Source organism: Antennarius striatus, chromosome 22 (genome assembly GCF_040054535.1).
Source record: "Antennarius striatus isolate MH-2024 chromosome 22, ASM4005453v1, whole genome shotgun sequence".
Taxonomy (NCBI): Eukaryota; Metazoa; Chordata; class Actinopteri; order Lophiiformes; family Antennariidae; genus Antennarius; species Antennarius striatus.
In genome coordinates, this window is record NC_090797.1 from 12,763,189 (window position 1) to 12,787,563 (window position 24,375).

At 45.7% G+C, this 24,375-nt stretch overlaps 2 protein-coding genes across 2 annotated transcripts; one reads left to right on the plus strand and one right to left on the minus strand.

The window, feature by feature from the left end:
• The first annotated feature begins 7,233 nt into the window (after positions 1 to 7,233).
• Positions 7,234 to 24,375, plus strand: LOC137589210 (piwi-like protein 1). The gene is made up of 21 exons (XM_068306790.1): positions 7,234 to 7,279; positions 17,207 to 17,288; positions 18,963 to 19,077; positions 19,189 to 19,317; positions 19,419 to 19,633; positions 19,719 to 19,840; positions 19,924 to 20,004; positions 20,919 to 21,116; positions 21,199 to 21,307; positions 21,388 to 21,511; positions 21,596 to 21,713; positions 21,821 to 21,935; positions 22,007 to 22,194; positions 22,287 to 22,359; positions 22,459 to 22,659; positions 22,795 to 22,898; positions 23,104 to 23,174; positions 23,376 to 23,529; positions 23,610 to 23,735; positions 23,936 to 24,083; positions 24,259 to 24,375. Exons 2-21 carry the CDS (start codon positions 17,220 to 17,222, stop codon positions 24,373 to 24,375), a joined length of 2,577 nt encoding a protein of 858 aa, XP_068162891.1. The 5' UTR covers positions 7,234 to 7,279; positions 17,207 to 17,219.
• On the minus strand, positions 9,003 to 9,857 carry LOC137589668 (serine/threonine-protein kinase pim-3-like). Its single transcript, XM_068307530.1, has one exon. The coding sequence runs from the start codon at positions 9,855 to 9,857 to the stop codon at positions 9,003 to 9,005; it is 855 nt and encodes a 284-aa protein (XP_068163631.1).

The following is a 24,375-nucleotide window of genomic DNA, read 5'->3' on the forward strand; positions in this document are numbered from 1 at the left end:
TCTTTACTGCCTGTGGAGGGGGCAGAAACTCTTACTAATTCACTGTAAACTAAATAACACTGTAGAACTCACTCCTCCATTAAGACACACTGGTTCTCCTGTTAACTAATTAAAATAAAACAGTGTTAAAACATAATTCTGTCTCTATAAAAACTTCTCCAGGTAGAGTTTGGTGTCGGATCTCTCCAGCTTCCTGTCACCACAAAAACACGTGTAAAGATGAACTGGTGTCTTTTATTTGCCCAGAGGCATAAATGTAAGTGTGACTGGTTGTTCTTCATGTACGACAAACTGCCAACTTGTCCAGGCCATACTCCTCCTGCCCAGCCTGCTCCAAACTCTCCAGCCTCCTTTTAACATGATCAGCGGAACATAAAGTTGATGGATGAATCAAGATACTGACAAAAATGATGAAAAATGCCTGTCAATATTGTCAAAGTCTCCTGAATGGCATAAATTGATAGATAGATAGATAGATAGATAGATAGATAGATAGATAGATAGATAGATAGATACTTTATTAATCCCGGAGGAAATTGCATATATCCACTGCTCAGGCATTACTTAACAAATAATACTGGATAAACACCAGGAGAAAAGGAAACACTGACATCACAGGACATACCACAAGACATACATTACACTAACAGACAGGCACATGCAGCACTAACAGGACTTATATACTAAACTATAGCTAAAAATATAAACGGTATAAAATTTAAAAATATTACAGTATTAAAATATAAACAGTATAAAATAAAATCTAAACAGTATAAAATTGAATTAAAATATAAAAACAGTATAAAAAATAAATAAATTATATATATATATATATATATATACAACAGTATAAAATTAAATTTAAATTAAATTAAATCCATTTTCAACCCCGTGCTGACCTCGCCACCTCCCCCCCGCTCCTCCTGAGAGAGTCATTGTACCCCCTGATGGCACGGGGCACGAAGGAGGACCTCAGCCTCTCTGTGGAGGCGCTGTGTGACAGCAGTCTGCCGCTGAAGGTGCTTCTCTGCTGGGAGAAGGTGGTGTGTAGGGGGTGCCTGGTGTTGTTCATGATGGCCTTAATTTTAGACATGGTCCTGCTCTCCAGAAGCATATCCACAGAGTCCAGGCTCAGCCCGACCACTGAGCCCGCTCTGCGGATGAGTCTGTTCAGACGGTCCATATCTCTTTTCCTGGCCCCCCCACCCCAACACACAATGGCGTATGACAGCACACTGGAGACTACGGACTGATAGAACATGAAAAGGAGCTTAGGACAGATGTTGAAGGAGGCCAGCCTCCTTAGGAAGTACATCCTGCTCTGCCCCTTCTTGTACACACAGTTGGAGTTGAGTGACCAGTCCAGTCTGCTGTCTAGCTGCAGTCCCAGGTACTTATAGTTTTCTACCACCTCCACCTCACTGCCATTGATGATCACCGGCTGTGGAGAGGGAGGTGCCCGCCGGAAATCCAGAACCATCTCCTTTGTCTTGGAGACGTTGAGCTGGAGCTGGTTCTGTTGGCACCACTCCACGAAGTCAGCCACCAATGCCCTGTACCCCCCCTCATCACCCTCCCGGATACATGCCACTATCGCGGTGTCATCGGAGTACTTCTGTATGTGGCATGTATCCGAGTTGTGCTTGAAGTCTGATGTGTAGAGGGTGAAGAGAATGGGGGATAGAACGGTCCCCTGTGGCGCCCCCGTGCTGCTGGTCACCATAGAAGACAAGCAGTCCCCCATACGGACGTACTGGGGTCTGTCCGTTAGGTAGTCCGTAATCCAGCTCACGAGGTAGGGGTCCACAGCCATGGAGGTCAGTTTATCCTGCAGGAGCTGGGGCTGGATGGTGTTGAAGGCACTCGAAAAGTCGAAGAAGAGCACTCTGACGGCACAGCCCCCGGCGTCCAGGTAGGAGAGTGTGCAATGGAGGAGGTACATGACAGCATCTTCAACCCCAACCTTGGCCTGATAGGCAAACTGGAGAGGGTCCATAGCACCCTGCACCTGTGGACGCATGAGCTCCAGGACCAGTCGCTCTAGGGTCTTCATTACGTGGGAGGTAAGAGCGACCGGTCGGTGGTCGTTGAGCTCAGTAGGGCGTCCTTTCTTGGGTACAGGGACAATGCAGGAGGTCTTCCACAGTGACGGGACCCTCCCCAGCCGCAGACTGAGGTTGAACAATTGTTGCAGGGGGTCCCCTAGTTCCGAAGCACAGGCTCGGAGGAGTCTTGGGGAGACCTTATCTGGTCCAGCCGCCTTGTAGGGACGGAGCCTCCTCAGCGTTGTCGTCACCAGGTCTGCAGTGATGATGGTCTCGGTCGTGGTGGGAGCAGGAGGTTGTGGCGAGGTTGGAAGTCCAGTGGTTGAGGTGGGGCCGTTGAGCTTCGCAGTTCTTGGAGTGGGCTCGGGAGAAGTGCCAGGGGTGGAAGGAGAGGAAGCACAGGAGGAGGGAGCATCAGTGGAGCGGTCTGTAGGGCCAGGAGAGGCCTGTAGGCCAGGAGAGGCCTGGGACGAGGAGCCGGGAGTGGTGGGGGAGCTGAACCGATTGAAAAAGCTGTTAAGTTCATTCGCTCGTTCAATATTCCCCTCCACAGTGCTGCGCCCTTTCCCGTGTCCGGTGATGGTTCTCATCCCATTCCAGACCTCCCGCACTTGGTTGCGCCCCAGCTGCTTCTCCAGCTTCCTCCTGTACGCCTCCTTGGCCTCCCTCAGGCAGAGTCTCACTTCCTTCTGGGCCTTCCTCATCTCCTCCTCGTTCTTGCTCCTGAACGCCCGCTTCATCCTGTTCAGGACAGCCTTGACTTCCTTGGTTACCCATGGTTTGTTGTTGGGGTAACACCTGATTGTCCTGACAGGGGCCACGGTGTCCACACAGAAGTTTATGTAGTCTGTAAAACACTGAGCTGCCCCCTCAATGTCTTCCCCATGTGAGCCCACAATAACATCCCAATCGGTGATCTGGAAGCAGTTCCTCAGCATCTCCTCTGTTTCCGGGGACCACCTCCTGACCTGTCGTGTTGTTGCTGGCAGCCGTTTCACCAGCGGGATGTAGGTGGGCTGTAGGTACACTAGGTTGTGGTCTGATTTACCTAGTGGAGGGAGGGGGGTGGCGGTGTATGCCTCCTTAGCATTAGCGTAGAACAGATCGATGGTTCTGTTCTTCCGTGTGGGACAGTCTACACACTGGACCATTGTGGGGAGAGATGAGTCCAAGGTGACGTGGTTAAAGTCACCGGTGATGATGACGAGCGCCTCCGGGTGCCGGGTCCGAAGAGCAGAGGTGGTCCCACAGATGGTCTCTCGTGCCGCCTCAGGGTCCGCACGTGGAGGGATGTAGACGGAGAGGACGATGACGTGTGAGAATTCACGCGCCAGGTAGTAGGGTCTGATGCTAACAGCTGTTAGCTCCAGGTCGCGGTTACACAGTGTTGATTTCACCGTCACATGTCCCGGATGGCACCATCTATCGTTGGTATAAATGATTAATCCACCTCCTTTCTTCTTACCGGCGGTGTTCGTGTCCCGGTCCGCTCGGACGGAGGAGAAGCCGGTTAGTCGGACGTTAGCGTCCGGCACGTCTCCAGTTAGCCACGTCTCAGAGAACACCAACAAGCTGGTCTCCCGGTAGCGATGATCAGTCCTGCACAGCGCCGTCAGTTCGTCCAACTTGTTGGGTAGAGAGTTCACGTTCCCCATGATGACGGAGGGGACGGAGGGCTTGACTCTCCTCCGGTTAGCGGCTCTAGCTGTTAGTCTAGTCCTTTCAACTCGACCCGCTCGGCATCCGCGATATCTCCGTCGGAGCTCAGCGGGGATGAGATCGCGTGTTGCTGGGTCTCCTTTGACCCTCAGAGACATCAACTCCTCCCTGGAGTACACTAGCATATCACTATACATTATATAATTTTACGTTAGAAAAATACACGCAGAAACATAGAAAAAAAACGCAAAATTATGCAAACAAACTCGCTCTGAGCAGAGGAAACTGCAGCCTGCTCGCGCATGCGCAGAAGACATTGAGATTGAGTGGATTTCCTGATTCTAACTGTAAGAAAATAGATTCCTGGACCACACCACACAGGAGGGTGGACAGCACTGGATGAAGGGGCAGCGTTTCCAAAAACGCTTAAAATACACAAGAATCTGGTGTTTGTCAAAAATCTTCCTCAGTTTTTCAGACACTCCAGACACACATGGGATCACTGTACCGTTACGCCTGCTCTCCTTCTCTTCTGTCCTCACTGTGTTATTCTTCTGGATCTTCTGTGAGCCTTCACAAAGGTCCAGTCAGGATATCCTGTTCTTTCACCTGGTCTTGGGTACTGGTTGGTGACTTGTCAGGCCTGTTTGTCAGTGTCCTGATGGCGCCAAGCTGGTGCCCCAATGGATGGTGAGAGTCAAAAAACAGGTGTTGGTCTGTTTGTGTTGGAGTCCTGTATACCCCAACACTCACACTTCCGTCATCTTTGATGTTGCTGTCCACCGAGTTGATGTGTCCGGTGAAAGGTTGCACCTCGTGGATTTTGCTCTTGTGTCGTCCATGTACCGGAACCAGTGGCTTGGTGTTGCTCCTTTGAACGAGGTCAGGGCCATGTGTTCCACTTCTTCCATGTACAGATTGGACACAACAGGAGACACCTGAGAGCCCATGGCACATCCGTGTTTCTGCCTATAGAAGCTCCCTCTGTACTGGAAAAAGTTGCTGTTTAGGCAGAGGTCCAGAAGTTGGCAGATCTGGTCAGGGTTGAAGTTTGTCCTGTCGCTGAGGGTGTTGTCCTGTGAAAGCCGTTGCTTTACTGCTTCCACTGCCTCCATTGCATGAACACATGTGAACAGGGAGGTGACGTCATAGGATACCATGGTCTCATCTGTATCCAATCTCAGTCCTCTCACCTTTTCCACAATGTCCATGGAGTTCTGTATTTGGTAGTGGTTCTTCCTTACGAATGGGGCCAAGATGGTGGCAACATGCTTGGCGATGTCGTATGTGATGCAGAAGGGTCTCCTTCTTTATGATTTTGTGGAGCCCATATATGCATGGAATGGCTTCCCCAGGGTACAGGCAATGGTATAGCAGGTGGTTTATAGTTTCCTCCATTTGTAGGCATTCCACAACGTTGTTTTTGTAGCTGCTGGTTGGGTCGTGCTTCAGGGTCTCATCAGTGCTGCTGTCGCTGAGTAGAGACATTACCTTGCTGTGGTAATCTGGTGTGTAGGCAACAGAATGTAAGTGGAAATGTTTATTCACAGTTTAATTGACAAGTTTGACCTTTATCTAAAGAATAAGACAGTTGATCAACTCAATAAACCAGACTAAATACATCAGTGTGCAAACACGTTTAATCTTGCATGTCAGAATACTTTTGAGTTTTGTGTCTATGTGTCTAGATGGGAGTTTTTTTCACTTGGAGCACATTCATACAAGTACAAATGTGGTGGCTTTATCTGCTACAACAGAAAGGGTCGCAGTTCCTGAATTGACCTGACAAACAGCACAAATGGTTTCTCAAGCAGTTTGTCCGACAACTTCTCAAGAACATTCTCCTGTACTGAATGAAAAATTAATATTTTGTTACATAATTTATTATTGTTTAAGAAAGTCTTGCCCCTCACACGCTTCATATCCCCAGTGGGTCTAACATGGTAGGTTCCAAAGTTGTCAGTGGTCGATCTAAGGTCGTACCAATGAAAACTTTTTGGAGGGGTCTGGGATGAACCACTTCTCCCACAGATCCAGGTGAACAGCCGGGTAATTCCACGGTTTGAACGGACCATTCCAGTGCAGAAGCTGTGCATCCTGTATGAAGTTCTCTGGATAGCGAGCATCTGGACCCCATCCTGGACAAACAGGAACTCAGCTGAGGTCAGTGCTGCAGAATCTGACTTTACCTGTGTAAGTATCAGTGGTAACCATTCCACTTTGGAGAGCTTGAACTGATTCTACATATTAACAGTGATGACCTCACCCAGGTGTCTGACGTGCCACAGTGGGTCCAGTGTTGTGAACTTGTCATGAAACACAAGCTAACCAGTCTCTATCAGTGGGAAGTGGCATTTGTTGTAAACTGATTTTGATCACATGACCAGAACAAACCCTGGTCCTGACCTGACCCCTTAGCAGAGGTCACCGAGGTCTGGGGTTCTGACCTGTTCCCTCTGGTGCTTTAGGGGGTGATCCGGGTGCCGGCTCCCTGCCAGTACGCCCACAAGCTGGCCTTCCTGGTGGGCCAGAGCCTCCACAGGGAGCCCAACATGAAGCTGGATGACCTCCTCTTCTACCTGTGAGGACCGGCGCAAACCCAATACCCACGTTCCTGCTGCCGGCTGTTCTCGCTGGCAATTTAGGGTTAGGGGCGCTCAAGTATTTTTGTTCAGGGTTTTGTTCAGTCCTGTTTTCCTTCTTTAAAAAGACAAATAGAGTTCCAGCAGCATAAAGATCTGTGTGAAGAAGTTGTTTCTGACAGCTGTCCTGCTAACGTTTAGTTAGCTTCAGCGTTGCGTCCAGATGTTGATGCCTGGTTCTGATTGGTCACCGGATTCAAAAGGTTTTAAGTCCCTTAAATGTTTGTGATTCCTGAACGGGACTAAAAAAAAGTCACGCAACTGATAGATATCAAATTTATTTAGATATTTTAGAAAATATTGCGCACACACACACGAACAGTCAACAGGCTGAGAACTCACACAACCCCTCAGGGTGTGACGAAGGTTGGTTCACACACACACACACACACACACACACACACACACACACACACACACACACACACACACACATACACACGCTGGTGTTCAGTGGGCGGTACATTCACAGACCAGCATGAATGTGGACATGTTTGCTGAGACAGGGATGACTGATTGGCCGGGCTAAATGTCAGGTGGGTGGAGGGGCGGGGCTGAGGTAGCTTTCTTTATCACTGGTCACTACTGGGGAAGAGGTTATGACCCGGATCAGCTGGTTCTGGGTCAAAGGTTCCGATCTGTTTACTTTTCAGTCTGAATCCAGAAACCGTGGAACCTTCATGGACCCTGTTCTCAGGTGGAACCTGTGTCCGGACCACAGTCGTTTTAAACTCACCGTCTGCAGAACTTTCTGGATCTTCACATCGAGCAGAACTTCTGTCCTCAGTCACTGGAGACGGAGACCAGAAAAAATGACTCGAGCTTGAAATACGAGTCAGTCTCACCACTCAAGAGGATTTATGTCATTTTACACGCAATTGTTTTTGTGCATCTCCATGGCGACAGTTTGCTGCTGGGCGTGGCCTCCAAAAGGTTTGTTTTTATTCAACTTAATTTGACATGAATCGCGGAGGCGGGGCCTCCATCTACAGGTGAGATCTGATCAGAGTACCTTCTCTGACTGGCATAGCCAACACAAAAAAAAACCTTTCGCTTTGTCCCTGTTAGAAAGTTAGAAAGGATTGGAAATATTTTTTTACTTAAAGTAATAAACTCCCTCATCTAGGGCGCAGATACTTCACCAGTTTAAACCTTTCTTTTCAGATTTAGCTTGAAGCGCCATCTAGTGGGCAGTGATGCTAGTTACACATTTTCACTTTTCAGCACCTGGGAACGTTATCCCTTTACTGTCAGGGTCCATGGTGGTTTTCCTTTGTGGTTTATATCAGAGTGAAAAGCCACTTCAGTTCCATCATTACGGTGGACTGTACTTGTGTTCGTGTGCTTCCTGATTTCATTCTCCCATTATTCATGAGTGACAAATGATAACCTACTTTGAATCATTTTATGACATGCAACCAAAATTACTGAATCAGCTTTTAACATCCCTCATGTAGTATTTGTGCTGATATAAAACATGAACTCGGACACAAAATTATCACACAAATTTATTGACAAAAGATTTACTAAACAAATACACATGTTATATACAAGAAAAGATACAGGCACTGATTCAGTTTTGCTCAGGGACGATGGGCCAGCAGGGGGTTGACTTATGGTTCATTCCAGCCAGGAATGACTCAGGAGCTGCTCCAGAGTGGGACGCTGCTGAGGGTCCTCAGCCAGACACAGACGCAACACGTTTTGGCAGTTTGGAGACAACTTCTGACTGATGCAGAGGCTCTTCAAAAAGTGTTGGTGCAGCATGTTATAGAGAACCACTCCCATCTGCCACACAGTAACAGGCCTGCTAATGTATTATTATATTATTATTATTGTATTACTCCTTATTATTATTATTATTAATATCATTATTATTATTATCATTATTATTATTGTTGTTGTTGTTTCTGTTTTTATTATTATTAGTAGTAGTAGTAGTAGTAGTAGTAGTAGTAGTAGTAGTATTTTTCCAGTGTTAAGAAAGACGCCAATCTTCTCAGATCTATCTCAATGGTTGAAAACCTGAGTTTTGCCATTCATTGTGTGGAATTTCATGACGTTACTTCCCTCTACAGGTCACAGTAGGGAGACATTAAACCTCAAGTTAGAACTTTTTCAAAAGTAACAGTCACGTGTACGCAATCAATTATTTTACATTTTTGCTCATAATAATTTTACAAACAGTAGCTATTTGCTCCATAATGAACACAGTGGCAAAACAACATGTACTTCATATTATGCCCGAACCACATGAAACACATTAAAATCAAGTGACTGAGTACAACCTCTTTGTGTTGTGCCTGAATTTGTACACCCATTGTGTGTTTTACGAGTAAAAAGAAATTCGGGACTCCAAAAGTGCTCAGCTGTCCGACCTTCTGACTGGCATTATTTAACATTGACAAATAATAACCTGCTTTGTTATTTTGTTAATTACTGAATCAGCCTTTAATATCTCTCATGTCAGATTTGTGCTGATGTAAAACATGAACTCTGATATGAAATGACTTAAAAGTAATCACACAAATTTATTGACAATGGTTTACGAAACAAATGCATTCACAATACATGTTATATACAAGAAAAAATATTATACAGGCACTGATTCAGTTTCCCTCAGGGACGATGGGCCAGCAGGGGGTTGACTTATGGTTCATTCCAGCCAGGAATGACTCAGGAGCTGCTCCAGAGTGGGACGCTGCTGAGGGTCCTCAGCCAGACACAGACGCAACACGTTTTGGCAGTTTGGAGACAACTTCTGACTGATACGGAGGCCATTCTCCAAGAAAAACGTTGTATTAAAGTCTCTGTGCAGCATGTCATGGAGAACCACTCCCATCTGCCACACAGTAACAGGCCTACTGCTGTACACTGAACTCCAGTACCACTCTGGTGGGTCATAGCACGGAGCTCCAGGAAATATATCTTCGATTGTGTCCCCGTCGTTGATAAACATGCTTAGACCAAAGTCAATTATCCTCAAACGTGGAACACCGCTGCTGATGTCAACCAAGATATTTTCCATTTTGATGTCTGCATGGAAAATCTTGTTGGCATCAAGTTCTCTGACAGCTTCCACCAGCTGCTTGAAGAAGAGTCTGGCCTCCTCTTCCTCCAAAGTACCTCCTCTGGACTTGCTGTAATTCAAGAGGTCAACCGCTGGAAATGGACATTCCATGACGATGATGAGCTCCTCCTCCAGGTCGTAGTGGTCCAGGAGGGAAATGGATGCTGACTGGCCAACCGATCCTCCTGCTTGTTGACTCATCTTCATCATGACAAGCACTTCAAGAGGCATCTTGCTCCTGTCGTCGTCTTCACGGAAAACGAAGGCCTGGGGAATGTGCTTGATCGCTACGCGGAGAAAATCTTTTTTCCTGTAACCCACGTACACAGATCCATGGCCTCCATCACCGAGTCGGTACAGTTGACAATATTTATCCTCAAACTGATTCTTCTTCTTCTTCTTCACTGGACTGATTTTCTTGTCCGGCTCCTGTGTCTCCATGGACTGAGATTGAGACCCACGTCTCCTGGTATGGATTTTCTTCCTCAGGAACGTTCTTAGTCCTGTCATTGGCATCAGAAAACACTGAGTTAGTACCTTCACTCCCTGATTACAATGTTACTATTCTACTATGTAATTTAAAGCTTTTAAATTACGTTAAACCACAGGAAAGCAGCAACTAAATATTTAAATAGAAATTAAATATATTATAAGTGTACTATTATAAATGTAGCCGCAAGAGGACACAAGCCAGTGTCTTATTGTGCCGGTCCCAAGCCCGGATAAATAAAGAGGGTTGCGTCAGGAAGGGCATCCGGCGTAAAACTTTTGCCAAATCAAATATGCGAATCAAACCTATGACTTCCATACCGGATCGGTCGAGGCCCGGGTTAACAACGACCGCCATCGGCGCTGTTGACCTACAGGGCGCCGGTGGAAATTGGATTACTGTTGGTCGAAGAAGGAGAGGAGGAAAGTGCGTTCGCACGAAGAAAGAGAAGAGGAACACCAAGAGTATAGGACTGAGAGTAGGGACGTTGAATGTTGGAACTATGACAGGAAAAGGTAGAGAGTTGGTTGACATGATGCAGAGGAGGAAGGTAGACATACTGTGTGTCCAGGAGACCAGGTGGAAAGGTAGCAAGGCTAGAAGTTTAGGAGCAGGGTTCAAGTTGTTCTATCATGGTGTAGATGGGAAGAGAAACGGAGTAGGAGTTATCTTGAAGGAGGAGTTTGTTAGGAATGTCCTGGAGGTAAAAAGAGTGTCAGATAGAGTGATGAGTCTGAAGCTAGAAATAGAAGGTGTGATGTTCAATGTTGTTAGCGGGTATGCTCCACAGGTAGGATGTGAGCTGGAGGAGAAGGAGAAATTCTGGTCGGACTTTGATGAAGTGATGCAGAGCATGCCTAGAAGTGAGAGAGTTGTCATTGGAGCAGACTTCAATGGACATGTTGGTGCAGGAAACAGAGGTGATGAGGAGGTGATGGGCAGGTTTGGTATCCAGGAGAGGAACGCAGAAGGACAGATGGTAGTTGACTTTGCAAAAAGGATGGAAATGGCTGTAGTGAATACTTTCTTCCAGAAGAGGCAGGAACATAGAGTGACTTATAAGAGTGGTGGTAGGAGCACACAGGTAGACTACATCTTGTGTAGACGGTGTAACCTGAAAGAGATCAGTGACTGCAAAGTAGTGGTAGGTGAGAGTGTAGCCAAACAGCATAGGATGGTGGTGTGTAGGATGACTCTGGTGGTGAGGAAGATGAAGAGGGCAAAGGCAGAGCAGAAGACGAAATGGTGGAAGCTGAAAAAGGAAGAGTGTTGCATGACTTTTAGGAAGGAGTTAAGACAGGCTCTGGGTGGTCAGGAGGTGCTTCCAGATGACTGGACAACTACAGCTAATGTGATCAGGGAGACAGGTAGGAGAGTACTTGGTGTGTCATCTGGAAGGAAAGTAGATAAGGAGACTTGGTGGTGGAATGAGGAGGTACAGGAGTGTATACAGAGAAAGAGGTTAGCCAAGAGGAAGTGGGACACTGAGAGGACTGAGGAGAGTAGACAGGAGTACAGGGAGATGCAGCGTAAGGTGAAGGTAGAGGTAGCAAAGGCCAAACAAGAAGCTTATGATGACTTGTATGCTAGGTTGGACAGTAAGGAGGGAGAGACTGATCTATACCGGTTGGCAAGACAGAGAGACAGAGATGGGAAGGACGTGCAGCAGGTTAGGGTGATTAAGGATAGGGATGGAAGTCTATTGACAGGTGCCAGTAGTGTGATGGGAAGATGGAAAGAGTACTTTGAAGAGTTGATGAACGTGGAAAATGAGAGGGAACAAAGACTAGAAGAGGTGACTGTTGTGGACCAGGATGTAGCAAAGATTAGTCAGGATGAAGTGAGGAGGGCATTGAAGAGGATGAAGAGTGGAAAGGCAGTCGGTCCTGATGATATACCTGTAGAGGTATGGAAGGGTCTAGGAGAGGTGGCGGTAGAGTTTCTGACTGGGTTGTTCAACAGGATCTTAGATAGTGAGAAGATGCCTGAGGAATGGAGGCGAAGTGTGCTGGTGCCCATTTTTAAGAACAAGGGAGATGTGCAGAGTTGTGGCAACTACAGAGGAATAAAGCTGATGAGCCATACAATGAAGTTATGGGAGAGAGTAGTGGAAGCTAGACTAAGGGCAGAAGTGAACATTTGTGAGCAGCAGTATGGTTTCAGGCCAAAAAAGAGTACTACAGATGCAGTATTTGCTCTGAAGATGTTGATAGAGAAGTACAGAGAAGGCCAGAGGGAGCTGCATTGTGTTTTTGTAGATCTGGAGAAAGCTTATGACAGGGTGCCCAGAGAGGAACTGTGGTATTGTATGAGGAAGTCTGGAGTGGCAGAGAAGTATGTTAGAACGGTGCAGGACATGTATGAAGACTGTAAGACAGTGGTGAGGTGTGCTGTAGGTGTGACAGAGGAGTTCAAGGTGGAGGTGGGACTGCATCAGGGATCAGCTCTGAGCCCCTTCTTGTTTGCCATGGTGATGGACAGGCTGACAGGCGAGGTTAGACAGGAATCTCCATGGACTATGATGTTTGCAGATGACATTGTGATCTGTAGTGAGAGCAGGGAACAGGTGGAGGAGAAGCTAGAGAAGTGGAGGTTTGTCCTGGAAAGGAGAGGAATGAAGGTTAGCCGCAGTAAGACAGAGTACATGTGTGTGAATGAGAGGAACCCAAGTGGAAGAGTGAGGTTAGAGGGAGAAGAGATCAAGAAGGTGGAGGATTTTAAGTACTTAGGCTCAACAGTCCAGAGCAATGGAGAGTGTGGAAAAGAGGTGAAGAAGCGTGTACAGGCAGGATGGAACGGGTGGAGGAAAGTGTCAGGTGTGATGTGTGATAGAAGAGTTTCAGCTAAAATGAAGGGAAAGGTGTACAAAACTGTGGTGAGACCAGCGATGTTGTTTGGTCTAGAGACAGTGTCACTGAAGAAAAGACAGGAGACAGAGCTGGAGGTAGCAGAGATGAAGATGCTGAGGTTCTCTCTGGGAGTGACCAGGATGGATAGGATCAGGAATGAGTACATCAGAGGGACAGCACATGTTAGAGGTCTTGGAGATAAAGTCAGAGAGGCCAGACTGAGATGGTTTGGACATGTCCAGAGGAGAGATAGTGAATATATTGGTAGAAGGATGCTGAGTTTTGAACTGCCAGGCAGGAGGCCTAGAGGAAGACCAAAGAGGAGGTTTATGGATGTAATGAGGGAAGACATGAAGGTAGTTGGTGTGAGAGAAGAGGATTCAAAGGACAGGGCTAGATGGAGGAAATTGATTCGCTGTGGCGACCCCTGAAGGGAAAAGCCGAAAGGAAAAGAAGAAGATAAGTATACTATTATAAATTTAATTTTATAACTACTGGTTGAAGCTGACAGCAGGTTTGTCTTATGTATTGTACTGAAGTGGAATTCTGAGCTACTTCTACTTCATGTTAGAAAGGAAGACAAACTTTTCATTGTCCTGTTTGCAAAAGTTCACATAAGCTGTGATGCTCCTGTTATAGACAGTAGTGGATTAAATTTCCAGAGACTTACTTGAAAATAAACCCGTCTGTTGTTCAGCCCCCTGAATCTTTGTGGGGTCTCTGAGGTCATCAGAGGTCTTCCACTGATGAAGAGGCTGAGGCTGAAGTCTGTAGTCAGCTGTGAATCTCCAAAAACGCTTAAAAACTGTCAGAGACATCGTAGAAATGTCATTACTATTATATCATATATATATATATTATTAATATACAGGCACAGACTACAAAGACAACTAACTAGAAACTAACTAATAGGCTTTAAATGAATTAGTTTTTGAACTAACTAACTAACTAACTAACTAACTAACTAGGTTTTAAACGGTCTGTGTAGGTTCTCAGTCATCCAGGTCATGAGTCGATCCACTGGACGTTAAGAAAGTTCTTGAAGACGTTTCGTCTCTCATCCAAGAGACTGCTTCAGTTCAGAGGGTGGCTGATCATGTCCCACATTATTAACCCTGGGGGGTGTGGTCAGTGATATTCACATTCCAACGACCGTCATTGAAACCCATCTGGTTCCTCAACGATTGTTGGTGGGGGTGTCAGAGGGGGTCACTGAGATGTGAGTTACACCTTTGTATGCTAATGAGGGTCATGAGCATGAGACCCATCACCTGGGTCAATCTGTTGAGACAATCTTTTTGGGAGTTTTGAAAGGACATGATTATAAATGGGAGAAAGGTGATGTCGCAGACCCCCCCCCCCCCGTTCAAAGATGGCCTCTTTCACTCCTCTCTCAAACCATTTATCTTCTCTGTCCAAGATCTGAACATCGGTGTCCTGAAACTAGATTTTGAACTAACTCACTAAGTTATGAATTATTATTTAAAATAAACAGTGCATTCATGTTATTTATGTTATTTATGTTAATGATGTTATTATTTAATTATTATTTAAGTTTATTCAATTGTTTATGTTTACACTGTTAAATTATTATAATTATTAACTAGGTTTTAAACTGACAAGCTAGGTTTAAACTAGTTTTTGAACAAAATAACTAAGGTGTCAAACTAAACAACTAACTAGGATTTTAACTAACCAGTTTCTCAATTAACTGACTAACTAACTAAATAACTAACTTACTAACTAACCCATTAGGTTTTGAACAAATAAGGTTCTAAACTACCTAGTTTTTGTACTATGTTATGAACTAAATCACTTGTTTATTAACTAAGTTTTGAAATATTATTTAACATAAACATCGTATTATATTAATAATATTATTATTTACTTCTCCTCCACCTGTTCCCTGCTCTCACTGCAGATCACAATGTCATCTGCAAACATTGTAGTCATTGTGGACTTCTCTGTACTTCTCTATCAACATCCTCAGAGCAAATACTGCATTTGTAGTACTCCTTTTGACATGAAATATACTGCTGCTCAATATATGGCTCATCAGCTTTATCTTATTTATTTAAAAAAATAAAATAAAATAAAATAAAATACAAAACAGTTAAAAAAAAACCCCAATATAACCCTTTTTCCTTTGGTACAGAAAATGAACTGAAGACAGTTCCTGTGATTACAGCAGGTTATTAGATCTCTAATATTGTCTAATATAAAAATATAATTTTTTGATAATGATTCGAATCCCTGAAGTCACCTCTGATATGATGAACCACAAACGTGAATTTGCTCCGTGTGTTTCTATTTTTTCTTGATTAAACACTGAATAACAGTTTTCCACGGGTGGAATTAAATGTTGGTGGATTTACCTTTCATGGCTGCAGATCGATGACAGAAACAAGTTGAGTGCTGCTCGGATCTCGGTGCTGACTGTTGTGTAACTGTGAGGGTCTGTCTCAGTAACGTTACACAGGTGTTGATACCTGAGGCGGTTTGGCTTTGAAGTTAGGGTCTTTGTGACGTCACCGGCTGCAGCAGCGTTATGGACTCAGCCGTTGTCTGGAAAACGAACCGGTTTGGGACCCGCTGGGTCCGAATTAAAAAAATAATCTCATAATTCAGACCAGAAACGAAGGACTATGAGGAAATATTTAATACTACATCAGGCAATTATGTTTTAAAAAAAAATTATGATAAAAATAAAAATTGTGGAAACACTTTAACATTGTGACGCTATCTGACAGCTTCATGTGCAACTTTGGCTCATTGTTTTTCACATCTGAAATAAATATTGAAAAAGCCGACAAATATGACTTTAAAAGCCTCCGACTCTCATTTTAATATGGATTAAACACCAGATCCTTCAAATTCTGAGTATAAATCAAGCAGCTTCATCTCGTTTATTATTTGCGTTAAAGCACAAACAAAATTATTAATAACAATTTTCCACACAATGAGTTGTTTACAGTCTAGAAATGTCAGGAAGGATTTTCACACTAAACTCCTTCAGAGAAGTTAAACCCATGAAAAGTGTCCAGTCAGCTTGTATTAATGTTCGGTGTGCAGGTTTTGTGTTGAGGTGTAACACACATAGAAACAAGTGTGGAGATTAGACAAAAATAGACAAAATCCTATTGCGTGAGAGCAGATTTGTTTTTCTACATTATTGATTAATATTTAATGCCATGATATGAAATAATGTACAATATTTCTTAAATTAATGTGAAATTTTCCGAATATTATGTATGATGAAAAACAATGGGTGCCTGCAGCAGAGAAGACCCATTTATATTTGAAAAAACATAGTCAACTTTATTTTCAATTGTACCATGTATGCACGACATACAGCACAGATGAAATTACAGTCTGCAACCTGGGAATAAATTTGTTAAGCCGACTGAATAACCCACAACCCAAACAGATAAGGCATATTTTACAAGTTTTATTCCTATAAATGTATTGGAACATGTGGTTTGGACTTGTGCAGTCTTTGAGCGTTGCCACAGACAACAGAATTTAGCAGTTTTTGATTCCTTTACGTTTTGAACTGTTTTTCCAGCCTCCTGCCTGCAGGTGGCGCCCCGTCCATTCAGACCCGTTCATATGAACTCAGAGCAAAGAAAGCGGACTGAATAGTAAATTACCCTAGAGCACACGGATCACTGCGCTCCAAAAAGTAGTTCTGCCTCTTTTCTGGAAAACTTTTTTTCCTCAATCACTGCTAAATTGCTATTCTTTATTGAGTTAAATATGAACAACCTGCTCTTCAAACACATAACGCAGCCTGAATTGAGCTGACTAGAGGGTCTCGGGAGATACAGGAAGTGTATCAATGCGCTCGGTTATGAGGCCCGTGACTAATTTGCCGTAGTGGTACTCAGAACACCTGTGGACACGCATCGTACGTGACCTCTAGAGTTCACTGCCAGCAGAAGTCAACATTTAAAGTAAGTATAATATTAAAGTCGTCATAAAATTTGATAAATAATGATTCCTTTATGAAAATTTACTTTGTTCGCGATGTTTCGATTTGAAGGAAAAAACTCCCTCTCAGCTATCCAATTCGGACACTGTCGTTCTACCCTTATCTGATTTTAATTAGCTCGTTCAGTTTAAGGACTATCGCAAAGTATCGTAATTCTAACCCCTACCTTGAAAGTCGGATATTCTGTGTGGAGTTATATTATAGTAATGTATACGTATTGAATTTATGTTAATGCTAATAGTGGCTCATTAGCTTCTAGCGGCATTGCACAGCCACACCCTACATTTACAGTCGCCATCTTGTTTAGACCAATTAAACGAGAGTAAACGATACTTTAATTTAGATTTTATTTCGTACTGGTGAGGATGAGGGGCGGTGTAGTTTTCCTGATCACGTATTTACTTCATTTGTCGGTAATATTTCTAAAAATAGTGAAATGTGTTTTTGAACCCTTCTGAAGCTAGCTGAGGAAAATGACTGGTCGGGCACGAGCCAGAGCACGAGGCCGGGCACGCGGTCAGGAGGCAGTGGCCCCGGGATCGGTAAGGACTTCCGGTTGCTGTGACCTGTGGTTTTAACCTTTTGTTTTAACTCTCCTCTTCTGAGACAATGTCCGGTGTTATTTAAAGGTTTATTCTAAGGGTAGAAAGTTTCTTCAGACGTCTCAGCGCGGCGCGAACCAACAGGAAACAGTTTCCAGGCTGTGTCAAAATAAAATGCGTGTCAAAATAAAATCCTACATCGAGAGCACATTGTCATTGAATGATATGTAAATAGTAAATAAAATAAACCACGCAATTAAACAGATTTATTCATATCTAATAGTAAGTAGTGAAAACTAGCGCTTCAGATATTTAGAGGAGAAAATCTACAGAAACACATGGTCTTAAATTAATTACCGTATTTATTCGAGTATAACGCGCAAAATTTTCTACCTAAAAAAGAACTCAAAGTTTGGGTGCGCGTTATAAACGAGGACTGGGGTGACACGCTTAGATGTATTAGTATACAGTATTATTTGCGCAATGACTTATTTGTCGAAGATATCGCTGACCACAATCGCAAAACATTGAATGCAACCACATCTCTCGACCCACAAAACGTCCATGGTCGATTTTTAGTAACAGTATCCAAATCATTTGCGTGGGCGATCTAAAATAAATACCGGTAATTCATGATGGCTCATGCGCATCACTCCTGCAGAGGCGAGACGTATCTAAGGAAATGGTATTCAATAATCAAATGCCTCATCAGCAGACCTTGTCGGATGGTGTCATTTCCAGGAATTCTTATTATCCGCTGTGACATATGATATTTGATTATTGATTAGCATTTTATTAGCTACGCCTTGTCTCTTCATTTCCTTTCCTTGCCTCGGCCACACTGAAACGTGAGTTACCGGTAAGCATTGCTGGTGTATCTGATGATGAATCGGACTTTGAAGGATTTTAAATACAGGTAAATATTGTTAATTTTATTTCGGTATTGTGTTCATAGTTTACGTTGTCAATAAATGATTTTTATAATGGACGCACGTGTTTAACAATGTTTGGCACTTACAATGCTGAGCCGAGAGAAAAAAAATAATTTTATACCGATTTTTAATCGAAAATAAGGGATGCGCGTTATACACGTGTGCGCGTTATACTCGAATAAATACGGTATATAACATGAAATGAAAAATACTCACTTGAGCAACACACGCTAACCGTGCAGGTATTCAAACATTTATTTTACAGAATGGATTGTTGTGTTACCCCATTTATCCTGGTTTAGGGGCTCAGAGAAAAGAAGTCTGAACATATTTCACCTTTTGTCAGCAGGTGACATGAGGCTGCTGTCTGATTGGTTTACACAGGGCCCAGATCCTCCCACTTTTACTGAGTAAATTGACATTGTTGTTAGGTTTTTTGTGTACAGTTATTCATATTTTTGATCCGATTCATTAGGGTCCACAAGCCAATAGCGATAGGCTGTCATTATTTTAAATGAACTTCTTTTTAATAATGAAATTAAAAGGACAATTAAACAGTCGTTACGTCGGTAATATTTTTACTAAAATTGAAGATTTCTGGTTGAACAATATTTCCATTTGAGCTGGTAATAAAAGATTTTACAGTTCAGTGGGCATGTAGGATGAACTGAAAATGGATCAGTAGCACTTCTTTTATTCCAAAAACTTTGTTACACATTTCCAACTTTTTCCTGTGTTAAAGAGCCAAACCCGAGAAGCTGCCCCAGCACCTTGCCCCGCCCCACCGAGGGGAGATGAGGAAGCAGTGCAAGTTGGTAGAGGTCGGCAGAAAGGCCCGGGACCGTTCTCTTCAGAAGGTGTGGTCACGTCTCATTATCCTAGTTGACCCGGAGCGATGGGTCAGCTCGACTGACCAGCAACTGAAACATGTCTGCAGCGTGTTTGTAACCTCAGTCTTGGTTTGTCAGCTGTGGTCGAGATCTCAGCTGGGTTCCAGCAGGTGAAGCTGGGAGAACGAGGAGGACGCCGCCGGGATTTTAGTGATTCTGGGATTTTAACCAGACGGACGATGACTCATGTGGCGGAATCCAAGACGGGTGTGTCACGTTAATGTACATTTTTCCTTACACACGCAGCCGTTGAAACGAGTGCAGGTGATTGCAAATCTCTCTCTGCTATTGTGTGTGAACTTCTTCAGGAACGAGCGGGCGGCCAATCCCGTTGGTCGCAAACTTCTTCCGCATCCTGTCCCGCCCGCAGTGGGTCCTGTACCAATACCACGTGACCTACAATCCGATGAAGGAGGCCCGTCGCCTGAGAGCCGCCCTCCTCTTCCAGCACGAGGAGTTGCTCGGCACAGCGCGGACCTTCGATGGAGCGATGCTTGTTCTTCCCCACAAGCTGCGAGACAAGGTGAAATGAAAATTCATAAAGTCACAGGAAAACATAATTTCAGAAGCAGATTTAATCTTCTGCTGGTTTCCTTCCTGGGGTTTAGGAGACGGTTGTCTGCAGCGAAACCAGGGAAGGAGAAAAGGTTGAGATAACCATCACCCTGGTTTCTGAACTCCCCCCATCGTCTCCAGTGTGCATCCAGTTTTACAACCTCATCTTCAAAAGGCGCGTTTTCTGGTCCTCAGGAACTGGTGGGGGGTTCATGGTGATGCACGTTCCTATGTCATATGTTCTAATCATCCCTGCAGGATCCTGAAGATCCTCAACATGCAGCAGATCGGACGCAACTACTACAACCCCCGGGACCCCCTGGACATCCCACAGCACAAGTATGTTCTTCTGTTTCTGGCCTGAAGCCGGATGTTTCCATGTCGGTGGCTCCTGGTGACTCGTAGAGAATCAGATTTTCAACGTGTTACATTTTTAGAAGTGATGTCAGTGGAATCTGAAAGCTGCTGATTTTGGTCCCAAGCAGCAGCTGACTTTCTAATACTAGCTAGCATGCTAGCAGCAGTAGTTCTGCAGAAGGATGGGGAGATGCTGTTTTTCTTGCAGCAGGCCGATCTTCATCACCATCAGTTTTTTTTTTGCGTTGCGGAATCCAAATAAATCCTGTCCATGAAACTCAGTGTTTTTTTGGAGTCTTTAAACGATCAATGGATACTTTGTGTGTTTGAATCCATGGATGGAGATTGAATGAAGCGGAGTGAACGTGATGGTTTCCTCAGGGAAGATGAAAAAGGTTTTTCTTGGTGCCGGGTGTTGGAGCTACATCTGTCATCCTTATAGACCGGGGGTGTGAAACTCATTTTCATCGAGGGCCACATCAGCATAACAGCTGTCCTGCAAGGACCAGATGTAACTAAATGTAATGTGACATAGATGTAAAATAACTACAGCTTAATGTTAAATAACTGAATTTATTACTTATTCATGTTGCAAACATTACAGTTGCATAGAAAAAATGTCAGAACTCCATCAATCAAGTATCAAACTATCCAATAAATAAAGAAAAATGACATCAAACACAAGTTAGGACATTAACCTTGTTCAAAATGTTTTTGTCAGAGTTAAAATGGCCTCTGACCTTTTATGCTCTTTTGCGGGCCACATTAAATGATGCAGCGGTGCCACATTTGGCCCCCGAGCCTTGAGTTTGACACATGTGTTATAGACGCTTGTTGTTGTGTGAAAAGCTGCAGGTGAGTTGTTCCGTCTAAACTTGTGTGTCGGTCGGTTCCAGGCTGACCATCTGGCCGGGGTTCTCCACCGCCATCCTGCAGTACGAGTCCTCCATCATGATGTGTGTCGACGTGAGCCACCGGGTTCTGCGTAGCGAGACCGTCCTGGACTTCATGATCAGCATGAGGCAGTCTTGTGGAAGCCACCGCTTCCAAGACGTCTGCACCAAGGAGCTCATTGGACTGATTGTTCTCACCAAGTAGGACCTAACACCCCCCCTACCCTCAGCACGTAGAGGTCCACGGATCACATGACCTTTCACTCTTCTCTCAATTATTCAGGTACAACAACAAAACCTACAGGATTGATGACATCGCCTGGGATCACACCCCCATCAACACCTTCACTCGGGCCGACAAGGATGTGTCCTTCATTGACTACTACAAGAACGTGAGACAGAACCCAACAGAACCGGATGCTCTCACACTGTATTTGCGTTCTTCGCGGTCACGTCTGCTTCCTCCTCCCAGAATTACGGAATCATCGTCTCCGACCTGACCCAGGTGCTGCTGGTCACCAGGATCAAGCGGCGTGATCCAGGAAGCCAGTCTCCCACGACTGTCATGCTGATCCCAGAGCTGTGCTACTTAACAGGTGAGCAGCAGATGGAGAGGTTGTGGGACACAGATTGGCTCCGTACGGGTTCCACTTCACCTGAAACCCGCTTGTTTCTGACAGGACTGACTGACAAAATGAGAGGAGACTTCAATGTGATGAAGGACCTGACCGCCCACACCAGGCTGAACCCAGAGCAGCGGGAGGGACGCCTCAACAGATTTGTCAACAATGTGCATCGGTAGGAGACGTGTCCTCATCACATATCAGGGTTCTGCTGTCCCGGGTCAGCTCCTCTGCAGGTGGTGTCATGTCCAGCTCGGGTTTAAGTCCTGGCTCTGTTCGCAGGGACGCTCAGGCTAATGTGGAGTTGGAGAAGTGGGGGCTCAGATTTGATAAGGAGCTGGTCAGTCTGATGGGTCGAGTCCTCCCAGCGGAGAAGATCTTCCAGGGACAGAGATCGGTGTGAAATCCTCCTGCTTGTATGATTGACTAAATGGATCCGTGGCTTCTTATCAAATCGTTGTGTTCTAGTACGACTACGACCCGAGAGCAGCGGACTGGTCCAGAGAGATGAGGGGGGTCCCTCTGCTCAACCCCGTGCCGCTGGAAGACTGGGTTGTGTTTTACACCCGTCAAAATGCCAACGTAGCCCAGGACCTGCTGACCACCCTCCTGAGGGTGTCTGGCCCGCTGGGGATCCGCCTTCACAAACCCGTGATGCGAGTCGTGACATGACGCTGTGTGATCAGTGATCCAGTGGATCCTGAACAGCTGAATCAATACATTGATTGGTTTGTTCCTTCTGATCCAGGGTGGAGTACCAGGATGCCCACGATGCCCTCCTCAGATCCCTGCAGCGCAACGTGCAACCCCAGACTCAGATGGTTCGTGTCTGAACGCAGGAAACAAAGCGCTCCTCGCTGCTTGTTCGCTTTGTTGTCGCCTTGGTTACGTGTTTGAGAGCGGCAGCTTGTGTTTGCCAGGTGGTGGTCATCCTCCCCAACAACAGGAAGGACAAGTACGACATGGTCAAGAAGCACCTGTGTGTGGACTTCCCCATGCCCAGCCAGTGTGTGGTGGGCCGGACCCTGAGCCGCCCTGGGAGTCTGATGACCGTCGCCACCAAGATCATCCTGCAGATTGCCTGCAAGATGGGAGGAGAGCTGTGGAGCGTGGAGATCCCTGTGAGTTTGATCACCGAATGAAGCCGGGGCCGATTTGTCTTGGGGCCCCTACCGTGGTGGAGGAGTCAGAGGTTAGGTCAAGGTTGGCAGACATGGAATGTGAAGACTATTTGTGTTTTTCTTCCGTCTGCGCAGCTCAAACACCTGATGATCGTCGGCATCGACTGCTACCACGACAAGCAGGCCGGGAGTCGCTCGATCGGCGCTCTGGTGGCTAGCCTGAACTCGACCATGAGCCGGTGAGTCCTCGTGTTTGCAGCCTGTTAGTGAATGGGGACAGGGGCTGGCATTCAATCAGGACCTATAACCGATCTATAACGGGACATAACGTTATAGACAACGTTATAACGGAATGATGGTACGGCCTGTTCTGGTGTCAATCAGCATTAGCTCACACAGGTAGCATGCTTTCGATGCTAAGCTACGTTGTCATTTGTCTTTCAGGTGGTACTCCAAGTGTGTGCTTCAGCACAAAGGTCAAGAGATCATGGATGGACTGAAGATGGCCTTAAGGGGTGAAAACTTTTCCTTCTGTGGTTCTAGTGGCGTTGAGTTAGAACCGGTTTGAACGTTCACACTGTAAAAACCAGATTTAAGATACTAGACAAACAAGTGGTCACAAATCATTCAGAGTCCACAAAGATGAAAGCATTGAAGTCACACGTGTGTGGGAGGGGCCTCTCAGATGACCAATCAGCTGCGTGTGTTTGCTCCAGGGGCGCTGGACGACTACCTGAGGTACAACGGCTGTCTGCCGGCGCGCATCATCGTGTACCGGGACGGGGTCGGGGACGGACAGCTGGGGAGCGTGGTCAGCCACGAGGTGGCCCAGATCCAGGAGTCCATCAGGTCCATGGGGCAGGACTATGTGTGAGTGTGGTTTCCATGGTGACAGTTGAATGGGGCCATCCTAGCGTGACGCTTACTCACCTAACTCCGCCTCTTTGCAGGCCCAAACTGAGCGTGGTGGTGGTGACAAAGCGCATCAGCAGCAGGTTCTTCGACCACATGCACGGAAAGGTGATGAACCCGCCCCCCGGCACCATCGTGGACACGGAGGTCACCCGTCCAGAGTGGTGCGTTTAGCATCTGTTCAGTCATTAGCAAGAGTTAGAATCGTGCTGTGGGAGGAGGCAGGTTCAATGTCTTGTTTCAGGTCCAGGGAGAGTCACAGAATCTGGACTGAACCAGACCAGAACCATCAGATCTGTGTGAAGTCGTTCAGCCGCTCAGGCTAGTAGCTGCTACTGGCGGCTAACCGTGTCCTGGTTCACAGGTATGACTTCTACATCGTGAGCCAGGCGGTCCGGATGGGGAGCGTGTCCCCCACCCACTACAACGTGGTGTACGACTCCAGCGGGCTGAAGCCCGACTACATGCAGCGCCTCACATACAAGCTGTGTCACCTCTATTACAACTGGCAGGTGAGTCAGTGGAGGCTAACGCACGCTAAGCTAACCAGTCTCTATCAGTCGGAAGTGGCTGATGTTTGTAAACTGATTTTGATCACATGACCAGAACAAACCCTGGTCCTGACCTGACCCCTTAGCAGAGGTCACTGAGGTCTGGGGTTCTGACCTGTTCCCTCTGGTGCTTTAGGGGGTGATCCGGGTGCCGGCTCCCTGCCAGTACGCCCACAAGCTGGCCTTCCTGGTGGGCCAGAGCCTCCACAGGGAGCCCAACATGAAGCTGGATGACCTCCTCTTCTATCTGTGA

Bases quoted from the DNA above. Each gene is read 5' to 3' on its own strand.
- LOC137589668 (XM_068307530.1), bottom strand. From the start codon at position 9,857: ATGGAGACACAGGAGCCGGACAAGAAAATCAGTCCAGTGAAGAAGAAG.
- LOC137589210 (XM_068306790.1), top strand. From the start codon at position 17,220: ATGACTGGTCGGGCACGAGCCAGAGCACGAGGCCGGGCACGCGGTCAG. The intron at 22,195-22,286 runs GCGAGTCGTGAC...CTTCTGATCCAG, and splicing joins CGCCTTCACAAACCCGTGAT to GGTGGAGTACCAGGATGCCC. The intron at 24,084-24,258 runs GTGAGTCAGTGG...CTGGTGCTTTAG, and splicing joins ACCTCTATTACAACTGGCAG to GGGGTGATCCGGGTGCCGGC.